We start from the raw sequence: 25,293 nt of genomic DNA, 5'->3' as shown, positions 1-25,293 counted from the left end.
GGGAAAGAGAAAAAAATAGAAAAAAGGAGAAAAGAGAGTGAAAAAAGAAAGAAATATGTAAAGAAAAAGGAAAAAAGAGGAGAGAAAGAAAAAAGTAAAAAGAAAAGAGAAAAAAGCAGAGAGAAAAAAAGAGAAAGAAAAAGCAGAAAAAAGAAGAAATAGAAAAAAGGAGAGTAAAAAGAAGAGAGAAAGAAGAGAAAGAAAAACAAGGAGAGAAAAGGAGACAAAGAGGACAAAAGAGAAAAAAGAAGAGAAAAAAGAAAAAGAGAGAGAAGAGAAGAAAAAATAAAAGAAAAAAGAGAGAAAGGGAGAAAGAGGAGAGAGAGAAAAAACAAGAAGAGAGAAATAAAGGAAAAAGAGAAAGAGGGAGTGTCCCTTGCTGCCAACAACTCCCACCACTACTGGCTGCAGCTTGGGCCTGCTGGTCCAGGGCAGTGTCTGGCAGAAGGCAGCAACACGCCAGCAGCAGTCACCATGGCCAGGGTGCTCAGACTTCCCCAATAGTCCCAAAGTGGGGGGAGCCCAGGCCCAGGGCTGGGAGGGAGGGCCTGGCCAGGGCTTGGGCAGGCATACACTTCATCCTATCTGGGCAGGGGCACACCAGGCTGCTGAGTGCCAGGGCTAGGCACACAGGGTAGGGTCCAGGTGGCACAGGGAGAAGCAGGTGTGGGGGGAGGCACTGCAGACAAGCTGGCCCAGCTGGGCCCTTGGGAAGGTGGCAGCTGGAGGAGAGTGGGGCCAGGTGGAAAGGGGGGGCTGCCCCAGGATCCTGAAGACTTGGACCACAGTGGACAGCTGGGCAGGGGCCTGAGCCCAGCCCAACCCATGCAGCTCTGCGGGGATGGGCCACAACCACCCTGACTATGGGGGGGATACCACCTGGCCAAGTCAGGATGCCAGGTCGGGAGGCTTCCAGCTCTAGGCTCAGCCTCCCTGCACACCGGGCACAGTGCAAGTGGGGCAAAGCCATTGCTGGTGCAAGGGTCTGGCTGTGAGAGCCCCACATGCTCTGGGAACAGCTGCTACAGGCAGTGCTCAAGGCCAAGCCAGCCGGCGGCCTGCAATGCAGTGGCCCTGTGTAGCACCTGCCCCAGCCCTGACCCCAGCCCTGGCCCTGGCCCCTGGAAGGTAGCTGCAGGTGGGCAAGGCTAGGGCCCAGTCAGGCCAGGGCAGCTGTGGCAGCTGTTCCTGGGCCCCAGGGGGCTCCCGCAGCTGGGCCCCTGCACCAGAGGTGGCTCCACCCCACTTGTGCAGTGCGCAGGGAAGCAGAGCCTGGAGCCGGGAGTCCCCAAGCCCAGAGTCCTGCCCTGGCCAAGTGGCATCCCCTCGCAAGCAGGGCAGCTGCACCTCATCGCTGCGGGCTACACCAGGCCTCACCTCAGGGCTTCTGGGTGCTGCAGCCCACCTGCCCACCCACCTAAGCCTGTGGAGCCCTGGGGCAGCCCCACTTCCTGCCCAACCCCTGCCTTCCCAAGAGGCCAGCCAGGCCAGCCTGTCTGTGGTGCCTCCCTCCACACCTGCTTCTCCCCACACCACCCAGACCCTTCCCTGTTCACCTGTCCCAAGGTTTGGTGCTCCGGTGCTGCCCTTGTCCAGGTGGGATGGGGCGTCCACCTGCCCAAGCCCCAGCTGGACCCAGGGCTCGCTGCTGGGAGCCTCCAACACAGCAGCCCTGCACTGTGCTTGCCTGAGCCCCAACTCCCCACCCGCTCCACCCCGTAGCTCTCCATGGTGCCTGCTGCATTGCTGGGACCTGTAGCTGCTCAGGAGAGCCAGGAGCAGCAACTTTAAAAAGAATTTTTTTAAAACAATTTCCTTGCATGCCTCCTAGAGTGCCGGGAAAAATGTCTCTGTGTGCCATTAATTGGCACGCGTGCTGGGGGTTACCTATCCCTGACCTAGTTAATGAAGAAATAGTATGAAATAGTATGCTATTTTGCACAGTGAACATAACCCTGCTAGTATGACTAATCTCAAATAACCCAATCTAGCTGAATTAAAGAATGACATTTTATATCAACAAATCCAATTATACAGTGATTGAAATGCCTAAGCCACATCCAAGTGCCATTTCTACAATTGCTACCACAAATGGAGCCATGCTAGTGTGAAACTAATGGTCTCTCTCTTGCCAGTGTAGACAAAGCTTTGCAGACTGAATCATGTTATAGTGATGATGAAAGAGAGACTAGGATAATTTTATTAGATCCCCAAGGTTAACTATCTTGCTTTGTAGGGCAACACTCTACAATTCACCTGTCAGAAACCTACCCTTCAAAACACTCTTCACCTTTTTATGAACCATTTTTTCTTGTCCCTGGCCTTGGGGAGAGGATTAGAAAAAGGAGCAAAAGGAGCAATGAGGACAAAGAAAGAATGAGTAAAGAAAAAAAAAACTGTATACTGTAAGTAAAGATGGGGAGGGAAAGGTGCTTTGAATTCTTTTGGATGCTAGATATAACCGTCACATTCTCTCTGGAAATAAAAACAGTATGTGCTAACTATTACTTGTTAATTCCTTTAAAGAGGTAGTTTCTTTTCACCTAATTTGCAGCAAAGCTGAAAACAGGGCTATTGGCCCTAAAAGAAGAATCCATCTGTGCAAAACAGAAATATAAGAATCAATGCATCTTCCTGTCATCACCTGGAATGAGCAATTTTCCACACCTGAAGGTATCATACCTAATTTATAGATACCAGGTATGTCTATCTCAAAGACAACATATATCCAATGCTGCTCTAAACCTCCCGCTCACTTCAACAGGAATAGGCACTAAGAATACTTTATATAAAACACTGGTGGGAAAGAGGACTGTGTTACACTGAACAGCTATGAAGATATTACAGAAACTACATTTCCCAGCAGGCTACAGGATATGTGTTTGGATGGGTGTTTTTTGTTTTTGTCCTTACCATCTGTCACGCTGATAAAGAAAGACAGTCCCTCCTGGGGTCCAACTTTCAGAGGCACTCCCATTCCAGCTTTTCTCCAGTTAAACATATCTAGAGCTTTTTCATCACCACTCACTGCAGCTTTTGCCAACTGTACCAGATCCCTGCAGGCAACCAAGAGGCATTTAATTTCCAACTCCCTAAGTAGCACAGAATTTTCTACTTTTAAGAAAAAGGATGGGGACTCTGTGACATGGGGTGACCATTTATGGCAAGGAAATCTATCCCACAACAACTCAGCAGAATCATCAAACACATAGTGACTTAGGTTTCTGATATTAGTGTTCATTTGCATTATTTTATTTTTCCTCTTAGGCTTTATCGTCACCACAGGGAGATGAAGCAGACAAGTGGCCTAGGCAAAACAAAACAAAAACAAACATCCTAATATTACAACTGTATCCTTTTTTACTTACAGATAATAGGCACTTTTATATAAACGTTGCTGTAACATGTTCTCAAGCAGTTGAGCTATTAGTGTATTTGTGATTCCTCCTAAAAATTAACACTTGCCTATTAGCAGAATGAGATAAGCAAGAGCTAGCAGCAACAGGGAGGCAGGCATTGACAAGAGAAAGGGAATATGAGTCTAGGCAGATGAAAAGAATAGGGCTAGCAACAGGACCAGGTTGCCAAGTATCCATGAATTTATGGATAGCCCATATAAACTAGGGCAAAAAATATGTGTCTGTTAGGTCTGTGAAAAAAATGGAACTTATCTGTAAAAAACTAAGAAGCATTGAGCTTGATGAGCAGAAGGAGCGGAGCAGAGCAGGTGCCTGAGTGGGAATGTAGCACCCTGCAGCAAGTTCTTCTTCCCAGGGCTTTGCTGTCCCCTGCCTCTAACAGCTGGATCAGCAGCTGTTAGAGGCAGGGGACAGCTGGAAAGACATAGCAGCAGCATCTATCCCACATCCCAGGGATGGGGGTGGTGCAGCCAGGACAGAGCCATGGGGCTGGACAGGGGAAAAGAAGCAGCAGGTTGGGGTCTGTTTTAGAACAGGGGATCAGTGCCAGCAGGGGTAATGCTGGGAGGGAGTGGAGGGTGGAAGTTTGTAGCATGGTACAGGGTTCAGCTGGATATCAGAGTGTGGGGGTGAGTTGGGGACCCCTAGGGTGGGGGCAGCATGGTTTAAAATCATTGCTGTAGTCAAGCAGGTTTGCCAAATCAAGACTTTTTTATAATAATCTACAAACTTTTTACTGACAGCCAAACTTTTTTCTATGGTTGGTATTAAACCCCTACATTTGAACCAAACCCTCTTTTACTTTGATAAAGTACTTTGGTACTTTAGTTTAGTTGTCAGTAAAAAGTCTGCCGATTGTCAGTAAAAAAAAAAAATAAATCTTGGGTTGGTAACCCTGATTACAAGAGGAAGGAGAAAAGCATGGTACCAGAGGAAGGGGAGGGAGGCAGCAATGGGGAGGAGAGCCTCAAAAGGTGAAAAGAGACATGCCAATGCCAATGTGAAATCAAGAAAAGGATGAGGGCATAAGCCATTCAAAGGGAGGAAAAAAGGCAGTTGGTAGAGGAAAGAGTTCAAGAGTGTGTCTGGACATGAGAGAGAAAAGGAGAACATAGGACTGAAAGGTAAAGAAAAAGCCATCAGAGAGCAGCATCTGAAACAAAACAGAAGGTGAGTACAATAAGGTAGCAGTGGGGGAATCAAAGAGGGGCCTAAAATCAAAGGATAGATGACTTGAGAGCAGCATGCAAGTACAGGACAAACATGAAAGAGGTAAAGTTCTGAGCAGAAACAGTGGCTGCATGGAAGGGGAAGAGGAAGAGGGATGGGAAGACAATAAAGAAGGGAGGTCACCTCAGGTACATGTGTAGGTTATCTAAGGTAAAAAGTAATCACTTATGGTTGGGACTGTAAATAGAAGCCCCTAGAAGGTGTTTGTCTAGGTTTCTATACAACCTCCATGCAACAGACTAATAAGAAAACCCCAGGCCTACCACAGAGGAAGACATGTTGTTCCAGAGCCTAACTAGCTAATGTTACTTACTCGCCGGGAGGGGGTGGCCGAAAGATACAGTGAGACAGATGTTTTCCATACTCATGTTTCAGCAGTGGGGGACCTTGCACTCGACCTCGCTGGTCTATTCTCCATAGAAACAAAACACCAAGCTGGAAAGCAAATGCACTTCAGTGAACACACTTTGCAGAGAAATGATAATGAAGAGTGAAACCACTTAGCACATATTAAACTATCAAGTGATATGCCTTTATTGATAATATAGAATATTCTCTTATTTTAGTTCATTTCAGATTGTTTTAAAAGTACATATATACAATTTCGCCCCATTCACATATAATAAAATTGAGCTACAGGGAGTTAAAATTATTTTTTAAATGACTGCATTTACTTCAAATAAAAACTGCCTGGATGAGTTTCTTAGTTACCTCCATCCTTGGTGAAAAGGCTGTTGCTATGGTTTGTGGGTCTAAAACTGGACAAACCTTGTTTTGTTTAGCAAATGTGCATATGCAGCCCTCTTGTGTTCCACCCTCTTCTTTCTTGTGAGTAGTCATTACCAAAACTAACAAAAATCCAGCTCTAGGACACTTGGCAATTTTAACCCTCTATTTATCTAAAAAACTAGGGAAAGCAAGCAAAGGCAAGCAAGCAAAAATATAGATGATATAGCTATAGATATAGATATGTGAAGGGATAAGTAGAATAGGGATAAGTAAGTTACAGATCACCCAGCAAAGTAGAAATCTGCTTTCTTTTTCAGGATAAGGATACATGGGTTTTCAGAATCAAAAAAACCTTAAATTACTATCAAAGTTAGGAGAATGATCACAATAGTTTAAGAAGGAAAAGATTTGTTAGATCATTGGCTAATTATCACATAGCCTATCCCACAGAAGTGAATGTAGAATTGTTGTCCAGAGCCAATTGTCTAGTATTTAATTCAGACTAGTTTTATGCAATGGGGCTTTCACCATTTTCTCCTGGGAGACTATTTCACAGTTAAAGAGATCTCACTGGTAGGAAAGTTTTCCTAATATTTAGTCTAAGCTTTTCTTTTCTTAATTCCACTACTGCAAGTTATATTCCATTCCCCATCACAAACCCTTTTTTTATCCTCCTTGGCACTTTCCTTCTTCAAATATTTGAAGACTATCACTACCTATTATTTTGCTAGATTATATTATAAACCTGCCAGGCTTAACATCTCCCACTCTCAAAGCAGTTTGTAGCTAGCAAATATTATGAGCAATTAGGAACACATAGCTTTCATTTTACTTTCCTCTTTTCTGTTCAAAATGGTACATAATTTGTTCTATTATATAATGAGCTCCTCTTCTTACAAAAATATGCATCTGCAGGACAAATTCAAAATAAGTAGCATCACTTGTGGTTTTGCTGCTTTTCAGAAAAGAACTGTCCAAAACAGAATATATGTTCGCTAGCATAATGTATCTGATGACCAAACAGTGATGTAATTCTGGAGACTGCAATTTCAAGAGCATGCTGTCCACTTAACCTTCCCATCTCCAAAAATGTTTAAATCCTGGGAACAACAAAATCTAAAAGCTAGTTTTTGTACTTTTCATTACAAAAATGATTAATGCCAAGATTATAGGATCCTAATTCAGAAAGACAGTTTCTCAAGAAATATACATGTTTAAAACAAATATTCCCCTCTTAACTACTGGCTTCTGAACAAGACAGCCAACAATTTTTCAAACACAGCCAACAATTTTTCAAACACAGACAATAAACTAAGTGACCTAAACAAAACAAGTCTTAACTGCTGGTTCTTTTGTGACAGAGGATACAAAAACTCATAATAATAAAAGTGAAGATGCTGTATGGAACCTGACACTGTAAATTGCAGAGTTGAAATTAACAAGAATTTCGCAGTCTAAAGCACTCCAGCTCTGGATTCTCATCAATTCCAATCCCCTGCTGGCTCAAAAAAATGAAGCGAGCAGAGAAGCAAAGGGACAATGCAGCATGACATGCACTTGAACAATCCCAGCAGGCTAACTTACACTACAGTTTCACAGCTGGGATTTGAAGACTATTATTATTTATTATTTTTATTATGATACTAACCTCAAGAGTCCAATCACAACTGAAGGCTCTTTGGGTAAGCACAGTACAAAAACAGAACACAAATTTACAATCTAAACTGCAGTTTCATTTCATTTCATTAAGTCAAATCACAAGGAGAGGGTCACAATTTTTTCTGTTTTTTCTTTAATATTTTGTAAGTGAATTTAGTTCTGATAAAAATGGGAAATTAATAGCATTGGTATGAAGAATAGTACAGGGAAGCACTTCCTCACACACTGCTACCTATATACCTCATTTTTAAAGAGGTCTCCATGTCTAATGAAATTCTGAGGCCATCTAAAGAGCCACATCATTTCCTTACTGGGTCCCTAAGTAAAAAAGGAAAGTTTAATTCTTTAAAAAAGTAACTTTTAATTCTCATACATGGAAGTATTATTCATTTCTTTACCAATGTAGTGATATCTTTGTTAGTTTGCCCAGATGCTGAAACTCCAGCTGGGAGACTGTGATTATCAAACTATGCACCAGGGGTCAGCAACTCCTGGCACCTGTGCCACAGCTTGGCACCCAAAGGTGTAGGTGCATGTGCAGTTGCTGTTGCCATGGATCCAGTGCCGGGGCTCAGGAGCAGCTGTTTGCAGCCACTTGGCTACCTGCTACAACTGCCCAGAGCCCAGGCTGGAAGTGGCAGCCAATTGGGAGGCTACAAACAGCTGCATCAGGCTCTGGAGCCTTTTGCCAAGTTCCGTGTCAGTGGCTGCTGCACAAGGGCCTTTGGGCGGACAGTAGGAGAAGGGACAGGGTTGCTCTGCCCCAGGCCCCTCCCCCTGCCATGCACCCTGTGGCATGCATGCATATGTTGCGGGGACAAAGCCCCCGTGGTCTGCCCATGGCATGCCAAGTTAAAGCTTGAGTCAGGGTTGAGGTGTTTTTGGCGCTCCAGCCAAAAACGCTGCCAACCCCTACTATTGTCTATGGACCACTCATGGTATAAAGCACTGGTTGGTTGTTTCTGGGGATCTAACAGAACACATTGTTGATTTCTATTTTTTTAGCTTCCTGTGTCAAAAGCATCCAAGCACTCTCTTATAAGGATAGGCCTGACTGCCTGTAAGAAAAGCTGGAAATTATTCCCATTCCATCCTACACACCTGGAGTTGAAAACATTCTTCAACAGACTGGACCAACCTACATTTGCAGCCAACTCCCTCCCTCCAGCCTTAAAAAACCCACTGCAACCCCAACATTTAAAAAATATTTACGAGAGAGTAAGAAAGTTAAATTGGGGGTAAAATTGCATAAGGCTCAGAACTCATATATTCCATGACCAGATTTTTATCATACAGTTTTCCCCCTTTATTTCACCCACTAGATGGATTTACTTATTGTAATAAAGCTAGACTTCATCTGTGTTCTACTGATTCAATTTGCCTTATCAGATTATGTTCTATAGCTTAGACCAAAGCCCCAGAGAAGTATATAAAAGGTCCAAAAGTAGTTCTTCCATAATAAACTTTTGAAAAGGTTTACTGTAAAAGGAATTCTTTTCTTTTTCAAAGTGTAATTTTGAGCTAGTTTTTGTTCCCCAAATACTAGCAGCAAAGCCTAGAAACCAAACCAAACTGTCTTACTGGCCCCACCTGGGGAAAAACATTGGTGAAAGATTTGGAAGACAAGATTAGAATCAAGACAAGATTAGAGTCAATGTTTGGTCAACAGGAGACAAACTAATCTTAAATTCACTTCCAAGTTTGGCATGAATACATCAGGCTGGAATTCAAATACTCTGAGGGGCTGAATGAGTGGTGTTGGACCAGTCTATGGACCAGATGAATGGCATGTGGGTGGTCCCATGGGGCAGATTCAGCCCACAGAGACCTTCCCCATGTTGGATCCAGTGCATGGAGCACTCACTCTGGGTGCTCTGGGATGTGCACTACAAATGGAATCAGACCCAGCCAGTCTGGGATGTGTGTTACATGCAGCTCCTGCTCTGACCAGTCTGGGAACCACACTGCATGCAGTGTTCACCCTAGAGTAACCAGCAGGGGTCCTGCATGCAGTGTAAGTCCAGAACTGTTTGCTGTGTGTGCCATGTGTCCTGGATTGGCTGGGGCAGATGCTGCATGCAGCATGTGTCCTGGAGCAGCAGGCAGGGGGGTTGAGGGGTGCCACATGGGGCATGCATCTCCAGCCCTATGCATGGGGCTGGCCTGGTGCGTGTTCTGTGTGGGTCTACTCTGGACCCAGGGGCAGTACCAGAGGCTGGATGATGGGGTTCTGTAGGCCATATCTTTGACACCTCTGGAATACAGTATTGAGCCAGTTTCAGTGGTTTCAAAAGAAGACAGACCTAGCCAGCTTTCTAAGTGGCAACTGGAAATGACAGAGATTTTAGTATCTATGACTTACTTGTTAAGCCAGTGGTTTTAAACCTGTGGTCTGTGGACCCCTGAGGGTATGCAAACTATGTCTATGTCTAAGGGGTCTGCAAAAGATACTTTTGATTGATCATAGTCATTTGAATACCTACAGTTACAATTCAAAGCGGTTCACACCTCCATTCAAAATTTCCAACCTCCATTAGAAGTTTTTTAGAAGTCCACAAATGAAAAAGGTTGAAAACCATGTCTTAAGCTATCTCAGTACTGTCTGAAACATTTCTAATTGCCCAAAGCTTTTGCCTCTTGCTCTAAAAGCTATTAGCTTTATAAACATACTTTCAGGCAAGAAACCTATACAAAAAACCTAGATCCTTAAGATGCCACTGAGTAATCAAAACATTGAAGTTACCAAAACGGGTAAAGCAACCTTTTCTGGCTGCAGGCCAGAAAGATCCACCTCAGCTCTGAGGGGAACAGGTGCTAAGACCCTGCTGCCACTTGTCTCTGTACCAGCATCCAGAGAGCACCTTCAGCCAAAGCCCCACATTGTAAAATGCCACCCAAGTCCCATGTCTGCAGGCCATGTCTTTTTTAATGTAGCCATTGCCCTAATAAGTAACCTGGAAATAAATTGTTGCAACACAAACTTCAAGGAGGAGTCTTACCTACTTGGCTGTCCTCACTCCAATGGCAGCTGCTACTGCTGCAGCTGTGGCTGTAGCAGCATGAGGTTAGGCTGCTGCTTCTGCTGCCACCACTGCTGCTGCTGGGGGACAGGCAGCAGTGCAGGCTCACTGGAGTTCCTTCCTGGTGCCCTGTTTGTGCCTCCCTACTCCCAGGCACAGGCAAGTGTCATTCTCCCCCCACCCCTTCCAGATATATTACTGTGCATGGGGTTATGCCTGCCCAACTCCAACAGCTGCACGGCACAGGACTGCCCCTGCTGTGGTAAAGACACCTGCAGGGATGGGAGGGAGCTGTACTGAAGCCCCCTCTAAATCAGTACCCAGAGCAAGGAGGTGAGGGGAAGATTATGCTGATTACTGGCGAGTAGAGAATGGGGTGTTAGAAGGAAGGAAATCTTTCCTGCTAGGGCTCTTCTCATTCTTCTCACTGCTGCCATAGCAGCTTGGGTTCAGGCTGCTCCCACTGAGGACAGGCAATGGCAGGAGCTCCTGGTGCCATTTTCTAGCTCTGCCCAGGGGCACAGCTGTGTCTCCCATGGCAAAACCTCTTGGGGTAGGGAGGTGTCATTCCACCACCTCCCACCCCAGATGTTTTTGCACATGGGGCTGTGCCTGCTAAGCTGTGCCTGCCTGGCTCCTATTGCTGGGCTGCCCCTGCCATGGCAAAGACTCCTGGGGAGAGGAGGCCAAACCGGCTCCTTCTCTAAGTTGGCGCCTAGGGCTAGTGCCGCACTCACACTGCCCTAGTTACACTAAGGGAAGGGGTGCTTTTTAAAATAAAGCTACCACAACAGTTGAAATACTTCAGTGGACCCAGGTAGCTGTTTCCTGTGGTTATATATACCCCAGCTAGTTTGCAAATCCTTATCTTTGCAGGGAAGCAAGGAGTCTAATCCTATGAAGTATCCAGGCTCTCCTATACTCAGATGAGTGTGCTGGCATGCTGTGTCATAGATTGCCAATGCAAAATCCTTTCATAAAACAAGTCTGTTTGCTTAAAAACACAATGGGTGCATCTACACGTGCTTTATTGCGGAGCTGACTAATTAGCCAGTATTAGGGCACAGTAAATTAATTAACTCTGCCATAAAATAGTACCGTCTTACGGCAGAGTCATTTACTGCACAGAAACACACGTGTGGACAGTGACTGGGACTGCAGGAGCTGAAACCAGGATGGAGCAGTCCTGGGCTGGCAGCAGGCTTGGGTGGTCAGCTAAATACGCTGCAGCTTCAGCACTCTTGTTCCCCAGCTAGCCCCTCTACCACCCAGCACTGCAGTTCTGGAGCCTGGGGTTGACCCCCTGAGCCTGCTGCCAGCCCAAGGCTGCTCCACCCTAGCTGCAGTTCTGGGCACACATGCAAATACTGCACCCAGGAGTAGCTGTCCCTAGTGCAAATTGCACCATAGTTTATCACATAACCTTAATGGCACATGTAGATGCACCCAGTTTGGGATTAAATTCAGCAGTTTCTGACAAATAAAAAAATGGAATTGTTAAAATTAATAATGCTGATATTTCTGGGCTAGATTCACAAGATAACAGACACCATTTGCTAAACTGGAGAGGAGATAGCAGAGGACCACTTTATACCCTAGTGCTTATGACACTCACCTAGAGTACAAGGAAACCTAGATTGCAATCCCTTCTCTGGCCAATTCAGAATGAGCAGTTGAACTTGATTCAAAGTAAGGCACAAGAGATCTCACACAAGAACATGGTCTAACCACCAGGTAATAGTGTTCTGAGGTAGATCTCTCCTTTCCCAATCTCTCCTACTGAAGTTGTTTGACTGTATAAAATACTTAACGATTCACTGGCAAGAGAGAATTACTGTTTAATCAGATGTGAGGGCACTCTTCCTTGAGGTAGGATATGCAGGTTCCAGTCCCTGGTCCAATTAATATTTCTGTATTTTATAGGGTATAAAGGCAGAAGTTGCTTCTCTTCTTCCTCATCATTTTTAAGAAAGTTTTCACTTGGACAAGAGAAAGGGATGTTTTGACTTTAACCTGAAGTGTTGCAGAATATCAATGAAGTGTGCTTCTGGAAGATGAAAGTGACATGCAAAGTCTTATTAAAAGGGGGAATATTTTTTGTTATAATACAACCCATGTAGGAAGCACTGGCTGTATTCTGTATAATATCTGAGAACACAGGAGGAATCCTGGAGACTAAATAAAAATCAAATAATGGAGAGACTTTCCCAACATTATGGGCAATGCATATGTGTTTACTCTTACAAAATATCACAAGTGGCCAAGGAAACAGGTCTGAGATAACTTTTGCTCCTACTTCAAGAACTGGGGTAATTGTGAATTATTAATGTATTATAATCAACAAAATGTGTATTGGTTTATTTAAATGTTAAGCCATCTATAGATTGAGCTTTACCCAAGTTCATTTTTTTAGCTGAACTGAGCCACAACAAACTGAATGAATTTACTGAAAAAACATAAATACCACAATGTTTCTTCAATAAAAGCAAAAACTGGAAAAGATGCAAACTTAAGATGAATGGCACTGAGGCATGGCCAATCTTATGAGGAAAGAAGGTGACATGCTCAAAAGTGTTCTCTTTCTCTATTTTCTGGGACACTGAATGCTGTAGAAAGGTCCTGTAATTAGGTCAATGGAAACAGCGTTCCTGCTATGTTGTGTTCTCTGTATTTTTCCAGACATGGAAAACTTGGTAGTGCTTGATTTTTGTATTAAAAAGGTACTCTGTTCCAAATATTTGCCTCCATATTGTTTTGTACCATTTCCTCTTCCAAAGCAATGTACTCTATTTTAATCTTTTGAGAATGGAACAGAAATTTTTTCTTCACAATTCTGCCATCATGGTCCTCTACTGGCATGAATTCAGTATTTAACAGAATAGATCCACTCCAGCTTCCTCCCCCATGCTGAGATTTATCTTCTCTGTGGGTGAAAACTCCCCCCCGTTCATGGGTACTGATATTACAGGTGCTAAAGGAAATCAGAAAATGTATGAGTACTTACTGTCTCACTCCTCCTGGTTCCCATGACAAATAGAATTAAAATATTTATTTTCCCATAGTTTTGGAATATCATTCCCCTCCTCTCTTCTGACTCGGCCTTAACGTTCTCAAAATTACTCTCCAAATTGTTTCCTTATAGTGCAAGTCCACTAGCAAAATCTAGGTGTCTGGCTACCTCTTGTCAGCAGTCAGGTTAATAGACAGGTATTGTTCAATAAGTAAATGCAGAATATAGTGCTGGACTGCAACTCTCATTGGTGCTGACATGCAAGGAAACACTACCTTCATGGTCAGTTCCAAGTGAGTTGCTTTGCCTTTTAATGTTGTGCAAAAATAAGGCACTACCTTTTCCAAAAGATGTTTATGATACCTAGGGATCAGCATGAAGCATGCTGTAAAATGAACAGAATTCTAATCAAATGTTCTAAAGCCAAATGCATTACAGATTCACTTATACACATACCTTTTAGTTTTTGGATGCACCAGAGATCCACCGCTTTGGAGCAGACTCGATTAATCTGCTCTGCATGGGAGCTGACACACTACACAATGCTGCTTGTAGTTGTAGAAGCGGCAAAATACACGTCAGTGTGGAGAAAATGGTGGTGGTGCGCTTTTGAACTGAAACACCTCAGAGGTGTTTCAGTTCAAAAGCGCACCACTGCCATTTTCTTCACTCTGACGCGCATTTTGCCACTTATACAACTGCAAGCGTCAAAGCACCCAGCACTGCAGCACTTGTATGCGTAAAAATGCAATTTGTGTGCTTTAAAATGCCTACACAGTCAGATGGGTGGCAAATTGGCTAGATGGTCGAACCCAGAGAGTGGTGGTGGATAGGTCATTTTCGACCTGGAAGGATGTGGGCAGTGGAGTCCCCCGGGGCTCGGTCCTGGGGCCTGTACTGTTCAACATGTTTATCAGCAATCTGGATGTGGGTGTGGAACGCACACTGTCCAAATTCGCTGACGAAACCAAGTTGTGGGGTGAGATGGGCACGCTGGAGGGGAGGGACTGAATCCAGCTAGATCTAGACAGGTTACAGAGGTGGGTGGATGAGAATAGGATGGAATTCAATGCATACAAGTACAAGGTGCTGCATCTAGGGAGAAGGAACCAGCAACACACCTATAGGCTGGGGAACACCCTTCTTGTCAACACGGTGGCAGAAAGGGATCTTGGAGTCATGGCTGACTCCACGATGAACATGAGCCACCAATGCAAAGAAGCGGTCAGTAAGGCTAACCGCACCTTGTCGTGCACCTACAGATGCATCACAAGCAGGTCCAGGGAGGTGATCATTCCTATGCGGCATTGGTCAGGCTGCAGTTGGAGTATTGCGTCCAGTTCTGGGCGTCACACTTCAAGACGGATGTGGCCAGCATTGAGAGGGTCCAGAGGAGGGCCACCCGCATGGTCAAGGGGCAGCGGGGCAGGCCCTACAAAGAGAGGCTAAAGAGCCTGAACCTATTCAGCCTCCACAAACGAAGGCTGAGAGGGGATCTGGTGGCTGTTTACAAACTCACCAGGGGGAACCAGCGGGAATTGGGGGAGGCTCTGTTCCCCCGGGCACCACCTGGGGTTATTAGGAATAACGGCCAGAAATTGTTAGAGAGAAGGTTCAGGCTGGACAGCAGGAGACATTACTTTACAGTTAGGGCTGCCAGGCTCTGGAATGGGCTCCCAAGTGAGGTGGTGCTCTCTCCTACCTTGGGGGTCTTCAAGAGGAGGCTGGACAGATATTTGGCTGGGATGATATGATCTCAGCACCCGTTCCTGCCAGGGGCAGGGGGTTGGACCTAATGATCTGTTTAGGTCCCTTCCGACCCTAAGTACTGCGATACTATGAAAATATTTATTTAACCCAATTAGGGCCATATACCTCATAAAATTTTGATTTCAGTAAAAACTGAGTACACTAATGAAATTATGAGCCAGTATATCTTTTCTACTGATTCTTTTTATCTTCTGGTATCTATATCTACAATATACATTATATATACTATGAATACTTGTTAAAATTCCTGTGGCACTGATATCTAATGCTGGGGGGAGCTGCAAAGAGTAAAAGATGGGAATAGAAAAAGCAAGCAAAAAGCATCTGAGGGAAGGAAAAGTACAAAAGCTGCATGGTGTCCAATAGTTCTGCAATTTGATGTGACAGACAAAGTTCTAAGCCCTGCTCTAGCCAGGACATCACATTGCTCTTCTTTTCTAACTTTGTCAATGTTACTAAACTAGAGCCTGCACAGAGACAAAGTAGTTTAAATGCCTCACACAATAAAGCTACTCCAGATATAGTTATTCCAGATAGGCTGTACAACACTCCACAACAGTTAATGCAGGGTTGTCTGCATTATACTTTGTGTAATGTCCACATTTGCTAAGTCATGCAGTTTTTAGCAGCCTGGTAAATTCTCCTCCTGGTTGGCCCATGGAATACATGTAATCAAGGGAGCTTTTGATGGATTTCTGGGTGCTTGCTGAGAGTTCTGTCATTAAGTAACCCACCACATCATTCTCAGGGTTAATGCTGGTACTACAGGTTCAACTGTGATACAGTTCCTCATAGTGTGGGTGGATAATGGAAGCATTACTGAAAACCCTGTTCCAGTTCCCCCTTCTTAGATCCTCCTTTGAAGCTCCTTTGCTTTGAATAAGCACACAGACCAGCTTCGAGACAGTCCCCTCACCTTTGTTGGCACTGACAGTGTGTCACAGACATCTTCATTCTGGCGAGTCTTTGGGACGGGGGGAAAAATTCAGCATTCCAAAGAGGGCAAATCAAGTCTAGGGCCTTTAGAAGGTCCACATAAAATGGGGTTAGGACATATCTGCTTTAAATTATATTTGAAGATACTACTGGGGATCAAAAACAGCACTACTGGCCATTCGCCAACAGCTGAAGAAAGATGAAATCTTGTCAAGATGAACAAATGAAGTGGGGTACATGTGTATACCAAGACAGGTTGAAGCACTCCACTGTGGGATACTAGTTAAAGAACCATCATCAGTGGCATAGTTAGGAATGGGTCTACATGAACCCTAGAACAAACAAATTCACTGTGAAGTCGAATTACTCCTATCCCAATGAGGATTACTTACTGAAACCTTAGCAACCAAATGATTTAGTTTAAAAATAGATGGTGTATGGGTACACGGCTCTTTAATGCGAACTAACTACAGTTACTCCAAATAACAACCCTGTGTAAACAGGGCCTCAGCTAACCCTAAGTGCCCTCTTCTTTAATCTGGCCAGTGTTTCCCCAATACTCAATAAGTAAACAGACCAAGTCAATTGTGGATCTTATCAGTCTGTTTCTTTGTCAACACTGCCAGAGGTAACAGAAACTACACAGCCAATGATTTATATCTACATTTTCCTTTGATTCTTACAGACAGTCATCCTCAAAGTACAAAGCTGAAATCCCTGGAGAAGCTCTGACTTATCCAACGTGCCTTCAAGAAAGTTCAAGGAAAATAGAAAAACAGAACAGACTTTTTCTCTGACAGTTGAACATTGGGCTAAAATTCACTATTAATAGTTGGCATTGAATACTAAATATTCAGTAAATAATCTCTCATTTCACTACATAAGAGAGTGACCAAAACTCAGTAAAAGGTAAAGATACTGAAAAAATATCTTCAGTATTTGCGCGACACACTTAAAATAAATAAATAAATTCTCCTGAACATTCTTTGCCCATTGCTCCAATTAAACAAACAAACAACCCCCCTCTCTCCAAATGACATTAGGAGAAACCACAGTGGGGCTTTTCTGTACTTTAGAGGGCTGCAACTGGTGGAAAAAGCATGTGGGAAGGACTGTGGTAAAGGCACTGAACTAGGATGCAAGAGATCTGGGTTCTTTTTATTCTCAACTCTGCCACAAGCATCTTAGATAACCTTGGACAAGTTACTTCATCCCTCTGTGCTGCAGTTTCCCCATCTGTAAAATGGGGATAATATTAACCTACACCAGTGATCACTAATATGTAAAGGTGCTTAGATAGGACAGCAATATATACTGTAGAAATGTTACTAAACACACTGGGGAAATCCAACATAAACCTTGTTCTCTTCGGGAAAAGTACCAAATTATATTTAATGATAAAATTAGCCTAATTTTCCATCCCCTAAATCCTTGTGGGTGTATCTTCACACATCCCTACAGTGTCGTTGTTACTGCACCATCATTTAGCACTTCCAAAAGAAAGTAATTTAGTCCATCCAGTTCTAGTACTTCCTTCTGGAAGTACTAAATGACGGCACAGTAACAGCCTGTACTGCATCATGCTGGCAGCGCACAGTTATTTTTAGCCACTACATTGCTGTAGCAATGTGCTATAACAAGGGAGCACATTGCTACAGCAATATAGCTGTGGCATCAGGGTTTGTGCCCACTAATGCTACATGACTGTAGTGCATTGCTACAGCAACCCTAGTGTCATGTGTAGACACGGCCACTGATCCTCTAACTACTCTAATACTATTAAAATCTCCACAATCCATTTCCTTCACCAGGGCTCACAATGCTACAAACAGCACATGTACTACTTACCCTATCACCAGATACAAGGCGGGTACCATTAGTACTCCAGTTTAGGATGGTAATTTCAGCATTATGCTCAGGGGGTACTGTGTGATGTTCCTTGTCCTGTTTGTTAATTACTATCAATTCTCCTGCCTCCCAGCCCACTGCCAAGATAGGTCTGGAGGGGTGCCAGCCAAGGGCTGTGGCCTGAAAGCTCCTTTCAGTGTGTGCTTCTGGCACATGCTCTCCCTGAAAAAGAAAAGAGACAGACTTCAGAACTTGCCATCAGAATAATCTTTCTTATGTAACCTGTTGTCCAACAAGCAAGATATTTTCTGTTACACAAGGTAAATACATAGAGTACCTAACAAGGATATATGAAGTGGCAACACACAACCCAAACACAAAAACTTAACATGCATAAAAATATATACTAAAGTGTGATATATGGATGAAACACTATCAGTGAAAAACACAACGTTAAATATTAAGTCTCCTCATACTGTTTTTATGACCTATACTTTTCTCTCAGTACAGATGAATAACCCTTGCTGACATTAAAGAAACTTTCACTCCTTGTATGAAGGAATGAAAAGGCCTCTTCTAGACCTGGAGGTGCAAGATGACACATGACAGAGAAAAGGGGTCTGAGTAATTTCTTCTGGGTATGCAACATAATGCACGGCAGCTCCTTTAATTTTGCAGGTTCCCCTATACAACATCCCCATTGCTGATTGGCTGAGGGGCCCCAGTGGCTCTGGTGCTTGCTGCTAATCAGCCAAGAGGCAAAAACAGCATCATATTTAAAACCGCAGTTTTCGCCACCCGGCCGATCAGGAGCAAGCATTGGGGTCCCTCTGCTAAATCGGCAGGGAGGGCCCACAGGGGAACCTGCAAGATTAAAGGAGCTGCCGTGCAGCCCACTTCCGCCGTGAATTTGGTAGTTCCCTACTAATGGCTAAGCAGAGAATAGGGGCTCAGAAGATCTAAATCTTATACTTCTGTAGCTGATTTGCTTTGAAACCTTGCTCAAGCCACAATCTCTTTCAACATCACTTCTTTTACAAGTAAAATCAATACAATTACAGGTTTCCCTCGATTTATGCAGGTTCTGTATATATGAATTTGCTCTTATGAGATGACCCTTTTTATACCCAAAATTCGTTATATGCAAGGTAAATTCACTCTTATGTGATCGGCATAGATGCCTCCCCCCCCCCAACAGGTAAGACTGTATGGGGAGGGGAAAGAGCTACGGGGCTGGGGCCCCACTCACCCCAGCCCCTGCTGCAGATGCTCTGGGAGCAGCCGACACCAGCCGCCTGCAGGCGCTGGGCTGCACCATGCCCCAAACCCCCCGGGGACTCAGCTTGTCTCCACTCAGCCCAGGAGCTCCTGGGCTGCACCATGCCATGGTGCAGGCAAGGGGTGTCTGCTGCTCCCAGGTCCATTGCAGCAGCAGCTGGAGTGAGTGGGGACAAGCAGAGCCCCAGGGAGTTTGGGGCACTGTGTAGCCCAGAGGCTGCAGGCAGCTGGGAGATGCAGGCAGCTGGCTGGGGCCGCTGCAGCAGGGGCTGGGTGAGTGGGGAGAAGCAGAGTCCCAGGGCTGCAGCACGGAACAAAGCAGAGGGAATTGTAAGTGGGTGCAGGGCACAGTGCAGGGGGGGCACAGCTCTTGCTGTTACACACACCCTGAGAGGGCTGAGGGCCTATGCCAGGTTCTTCCTGGGGCGCATGTCCCAGATCTGCATGCGGTATGAGAGCAGGCTGCTGCTGCAGGCTGGGCCTGGCAATGGCACCGGGCTCTTCCCAGTGCTCAGTGGTGATGCTGGAGGGGCAGGTTGCAGGGACTACAGCAAATTTTGGGGTGGCAGCAGTCCCCCTCCCAGTGCCACTGCCCACCCTGTGCTCCGGGAAGAACCTGGTGCCGCTGCCAGCCCCAGGCTGCAGCAGCAGACTGCTCTTGTTCCGCGGGCAGATCCAGGGGCATGCAGTCCCCCGGAAGAGCCCGACGCAGGCCCCCAGCTGACAGCCCTCCCCAGGTGTGTGTAGCAGCATGGGCTGCATCCCCCGTTTTCCCCCACTCTGCACCCACTAACAGGTCCCTCCACTTTGCTCCCTGCTGCAGCCCCAGGAGCGACCGACGGGCTGTGCCGCACCCCTCCTCCAGTCCCTTCCTTAGTCCCAGCCTTCCTCCCTCCCTCCCTCACTGCCACTGGAATGTATCCCTATTTCTTACATTATAGACTGGGTTCCCTTTATGTGAATTCAATTTATGCGCAGTTTTCCGGCAATGCATGTACCACATAAATCAAGGGAAACCTGTATATGCATCCAATTTTGTAAAGCACTTTCAACCCCTATAGGTTCCATAGCGTGCCCATCCTACTAGACTTGACACATTTTTCAATGCACCTGATGCTAGATGGATTCAGGCAGCATATCCTCAACTAGCATGAACCAAATATTCTTCTTAAGAACTATGGCACTCAACCTGCGCACACACCTTATGAGAAGTCTGAGGTGGGGAAGTTTCCAGCTACATGCCAAACTGGGGGAAGACATTATCATAGGTCCTGTAAAACCTCTATGAAAAAAAAATCTGGTTCTAGGCTTGTCTCCTCTAGGTAATGCTTTTGTTCTTTATATTCCCTTACTATGGTCAACTTTGATTACAAATTCTGACTTATTTGGAAAAATCTAGCATGTACCCAGTTAGTGTTTTTGCCCCAAATCTGAGCTGTATTTCTCATTACACACAATCTGCACAGTTCAAAATCAAAACCATATTGACAGCTGTCTTAAAACAAAGGGAAAAAAAGCCAGTCTCTGGAACTCATTTGACCAGAAACACCAACTTATATTGGTGGGCACTGTTGCTGAATTCAGGTAAGTCAATGATTGATAACTTTGATATGCACAGCACTGGCCACTATTAATAACCAAAATGTGTAGAGGACCACAAGTTAGGGCACAAGTTTATAATTTTAAAAAATCCAAACTTCATAGTTTCTATTCCACTAAGGTTTTAATAGTGGTTGAGAGATCACAACAAAGTAATGTCAAAGCAGACGTTCCTGAATGCGAACCTGTTCCAGATAGATATCCACGCTGCCTCCAGAAGCTGCACTGACAGAAGCAACAGCCAAAAGTGGATGAAGAGGGTGCCATGTTATGTCTGAAGGGGTGCCAACTGAATCAGGAGCATCTATATGGTGATCCACATACACAGCCATGGTTACATATGTGAACCCAGGCAGGGCCTAGTCCTATACAAGGAAAACAAAACCGGTGCAGTCAGATTAAGAATATTCTCATTTTCCTAACCCTTACTATATCAGTTACACACACAGTGTAATATTCAGAAACACAGATACCACCATATGGAAACAGACTAAAGGCCCAGGTAATTATGTATCTTGCTTCCAGCAGCGACCTATGCAGGTTTATTTAACTTTTCTCTGGAATAGCGTAGATTTACTTGCCAACTGTGCAATATATAATAAATTAAAAATTGCCATTCTGGGATACGAAATAGTTAGCATATTGAAATGTGGCCCTTATTTTGTTATTAGATAATATGTTTAGCTTGCTATGAGAACAAACTTTTACACATAAGCACTGAAATGCCTGCATAGCTGTGAATGCCTAGATGTAACTTATTCCTCACATATCATCAGCAAAATTACGATCTAAATTCTGAGGCAGGATATTTACGAATGGTAGTAAAGTTGAAATGAGAAAGACACAAAAGTCATGCTCTGCTCAGAAATCTGTGACTGAACTGAAGCTGTTCTGTAATAGCTTAATAACACTACATGGTGACATGGTTATTGGGATTTTATTGTATCAATATGTTAATTTTTATAGGAGGTATACAGAAAAAATGAGCAAAAATAATACCTCAAGATCACCTCCCCTCAGGAAGCATGTGAGAGTTGTTTAGAACCAGGAACAAGCTCAAACCAAATGAACTGTGCCAAGTTTCAAAAGACTCACAGAGTGAAAGGAGTTTTGATTTGTCATTCAGGGGATCCAAATGGCAAGACAGGAACTTGCTAAAAAAGCCTTTTTAATTGCATTACCTTGGTCAGGGTATTTCCTCTGCCACCATCATGGTCATGGCAATTAAAATGGTGTGTAGTGGAGGGTGCACCCTTGTCTGCTTGTGGGCAGGACTCCTTATGACAGCCTCATAGTTAGCTTCCCATTGGCCAGCTTCCAATGAGAGGATCTCAACTACATGCTGACTTTATGGAAATGGGAGATTCCTCCCTAGCTTATTCCTGTGGCCATATGGCTGAGGGCAATTGAAACTCAGGGGCATCTAAACCTTGAGTCTCTGGAGTTAGGCCTGCATGCAGGATGCTTGCCAAAGGATTTGGAAGTATCTTAAGCCCCAGGCTGGCATGGAGGTTACTTGCTGGTAGCAGGGCCACATATGGTTCATGGATGATTCAAACAGATTTGGACCTGGGTAAAAACATAACTTGCTAAAAAAGCCTGAAGCAGTTAGGCCTGCCTAGCTTGCCATTTGGGCAGACAAAGCATTTTGAGAAAATAAATGTACATGGACACATTTGCTTTAAAATCCCTTTTACCCATTGTTTTGTTCTCATTGTTAAATAAGGAATAATTTTGTTTTATAAAGGCATTTTAGTTACTACCTGTCTCACAGATGGAAGAATATGCCAAGCCCATGTGCACCCACTGTTGTTACCCAACTTTTAGGTAAGAACAGTGGGTGATCAGGGTACTATATCCTATGTATCAGTCTAAGACAGGTGTTTTCAACCTTTTTTAACAAGTGTACCTCTTCTGTCTCAAAGTGCTAGCTCATGTAACCCTTTATATTTTTTTCTTGTTTTTAATATTACCAATTATGTGATATAAGGCAGTGTGACAGGGCAGTTTTAATACTCTGTCACTTTAAGGGGTAGAGCAGCTAGCCTCCAGGTGTCTGATGAGGGTGGCCATTTTGGAGAGCTCTGGTATAAGAGCAGAGCAGTTTGTGTTCTGCAGTTTTGGGAGTAATATCACTTGGTGGAGCTCCTGCTCTAGGAATATCTTAGAGGTAAGGGTGAGGCTATGGGGAAGGAAAAGGACTCATTGGTCCTGGACATGCCCTGAAATTGTACCCTGCTGGTATAGGGAGGCTGGGTGGGCCTGCCTGTGGTGGGACAGGGTCACTTATATGTCAGGTTTGAGAACCACCCTGGTGTAAGGTGGGTTGGGCACCTAAACCCCTGCCTCCCACCTGCTAACATCAAAACAATAGAACATTTTGGCATGGCAGGAGAGAGGCAGGCAGTTCCTCCAAGGACAAAGGAGCAGGCTGGTCTCTACTCCTTTAGTCACAGGCAGACTATACTAATTAACATTGAATGCATTATTAATATGTGGCATCTGGCTGGTAAGTCTGTTGTGGGGGGGAGGGGCTGGGGCTGGAGCAGGCGCTGCATAGCTGGGGCAGAGCATGGGACTGAGCCACAGGCAGCTCATATGGGAGATGCAGGGGGGGTTGGTTTCTGGCACTACACACCCCAGGAGGGCATGGGGGAAGCGTGCCCTTGAATCTGTGCTGGGTAAGGGCGGGCTACCACTGTGGGCTGGGACCAGGGGGGTGCCAGGCTCTTCCCAACAGGGGGGCTGGGCCAAGATATGCTCAGAGTGGGAGGTGGCAGCCTTGGGAAGGGAAGCAATGTGGGGGCTTCAGCCACCCCAAAATTCATTGATTGCTGATACTGTCACTTCCTTATATCTGTGCCGATCTGATGGGACCAATGTATTAGTGCACCTCTAGTAACGTTTTTTTCCATTCTGTGTACCCCTGGCTGACGACCACTGGTCTAAGACTAGAAGAATTAACCAGTACTATAAGAATAAAAAAAAAAAGGTTCCCCAAATGTTTTGTTATATAATCTTTTGAACTTGACTTGCAGCATAGCAGTCTACATACTTTTTTTTTTTTTTTTTTTCTTCTATATATCTCCTCATAACTAGTAACTACATACCTGCCAAAAGTGCACAGCAATGCGATTAACATCATATGAAGTTTCCTTTCTCGCCTCTCTTCAGGGAGATAATTGTATGTTTAGGAGAACATTGTGCTCTCCTATGTATATTGTTTGGAGGGGATTTTTTTTTTTTCTTATTCAGTCAGGGTCTGAAGTATTAGTCTGAAGGGCATCAAGTATAGGACTGGAATCTTAATAAAAAAATAAAACACTTTTTCAAAAAGGAAGGCTTTTTGAGATTCTGATGAGCAAGCTTAAGGTAAAAGGTGCTGCAAGTCGCAACAAACCAGCATGCTATTTGAAGAGCTGGCACTAGCTGCTGCACCACTTAAATATATGCATATCAGTTTTGATTTGTATTCTTCTATCTTGGTAAGATAGTTCCTAAAGCTATTTATATTCTCTATGTAATACCATCAGCTGTATTGGATCACATATCAATTGTCAACCAAGAATGTAGTTTTGATTGGGGGGGTGGGTGGGTTGGTTGGTTGGTTGTTTTGTCCTACACAAGTCTGACCATTACTGAACTGTGCTTGGCTACAGACTTGAGCTTCTTAATGAATCCATCAGAGATAATAAATCTAGTTTTCTGAAAGGATGTGAGGACTTCCTTAAGAGATTCTGCAATTACCTCTAAGAAATCATCATAAATCCTCTTTAAACTTTTAATTCAAAGTTGTTGTGTTTTGTTTTGTTTTGTTTTTTTTTTAAATGGGTTTATAAAATCATACTATAGAGAGCAAAAATGACAAATCTGAGACGGGGGAAATAGTATCTGTCCCTTGATCTACAAACTCTGTATTGGGTTTCAAACTGCATGATCAAGACTACTTTCCTTTGGTGCACTCTTACCCATCTACAGCTACAGCTTTTGATTGGTAAAAGATGCATATTGTACAAACATACTAGTGATTTGGGTCCTGAACATGCAATGAGCTTCATGTGGGCAGACAAGCCCCCACAAAACTGGGGGGGGTGTTGCACTGCTCTGCCTGAACAAAGTCAGTGACAGGGCTGGGTTCCTCATTTCCCCATTATCTGGTTTTGCATTTTATTCCTTTTGAGCAAAAGGACTGGTCCATTCGACAGTTCTTCTTCCCCACCTTGCTTCCTACTTCCCCGATGTTTGTGTTTTTAAGTTATTAGTTGACAAACAAAGCCCAATAATGGTATGTAAAGGTAAAAAAAACACAGGACCAGGTTACGCAGAGAGGTTGTAAACTCTCCATCCTTGGAGATGTTTAGGACTCAGCTAGACAAAGCCTTGGCTGGGATGACCTAGGTGGGGATGGTCCTGCCTTGAGTAGGGGCTTAGACTAGATATGACCTCCTGAGGTCCCTTCCAGCTCTCCTTTTTGATGATTCTGTGGGAGCTGCTCTGTCACCCCACAGACCACAACATGGAAGCAAAGCGCTGCTCTCTTCAAGTTTTATTTTAAAAAGGGGAGAAACAAAACTAGCAGCCGTGTTAAAGGCACTCTCAGTACAAAGACTACGGCGGCCACGGATCACCCCGTGACTCTCACCAGGGTGCGGGGCACCCTGGGGGGCTACCAGATCCTTCAAAGGGCGACGCGAGGAGAGAGGCGGGCGAGGCGGGGCGGCTCCTGGGCCCGGCCCAGTAGGCAGGTGACCCCGGCGCACGGGGCCTTCCGGCCACAGGCGCTCTGGAGGGAGCC

At 44.6% G+C, this 25,293-nt stretch overlaps 1 protein-coding gene across 3 annotated transcripts in view; it reads right to left on the bottom strand.

Moving 5' to 3' along the window:
• Positions 1-24,008, bottom strand: part of IFT140 (intraflagellar transport 140) — a 182,998-nt gene extending 158,990 nt beyond the window's left edge. For 2 of the 3 annotated variants that reach the window (XM_014520225.2, XM_014520228.2), the window contains exons 1-5: positions 23,609-24,006; positions 20,684-20,863; positions 17,622-17,843; positions 4,963-5,084; positions 2,914-3,056 (exon numbers count right to left, since the gene is read on the bottom strand). In XM_014520225.2, coding sequence (XP_014375711.1) covers positions 2,914-3,056; positions 4,963-5,084; positions 17,622-17,843; positions 20,684-20,830 — 634 coding nt within the window. In that variant the 5' untranslated portion in view covers positions 20,831-20,863; positions 23,609-24,006. Of the gene's footprint in view, positions 1-2,913; positions 3,057-4,962; positions 5,085-17,621; positions 17,844-20,683; positions 20,864-23,608 lie in introns of all 3 variants that reach the window. The other variant, XM_025204179.1, reaches the window with a different exon arrangement.
• Positions 24,009-25,293: the final 1,285 nt, after the last annotated feature.

This window comes from Alligator sinensis, unplaced genomic scaffold, assembly GCF_000455745.1.
Source record: "Alligator sinensis unplaced genomic scaffold, ASM45574v1 scaffold404_1, whole genome shotgun sequence".
Lineage (NCBI taxonomy): Eukaryota > Metazoa > Chordata > Crocodylia > Alligatoridae > Alligator > Alligator sinensis.
The sequence above is the reverse complement of the archived record's forward strand: the minus strand, read 5'-3'. Positions and strand labels throughout refer to the sequence as shown.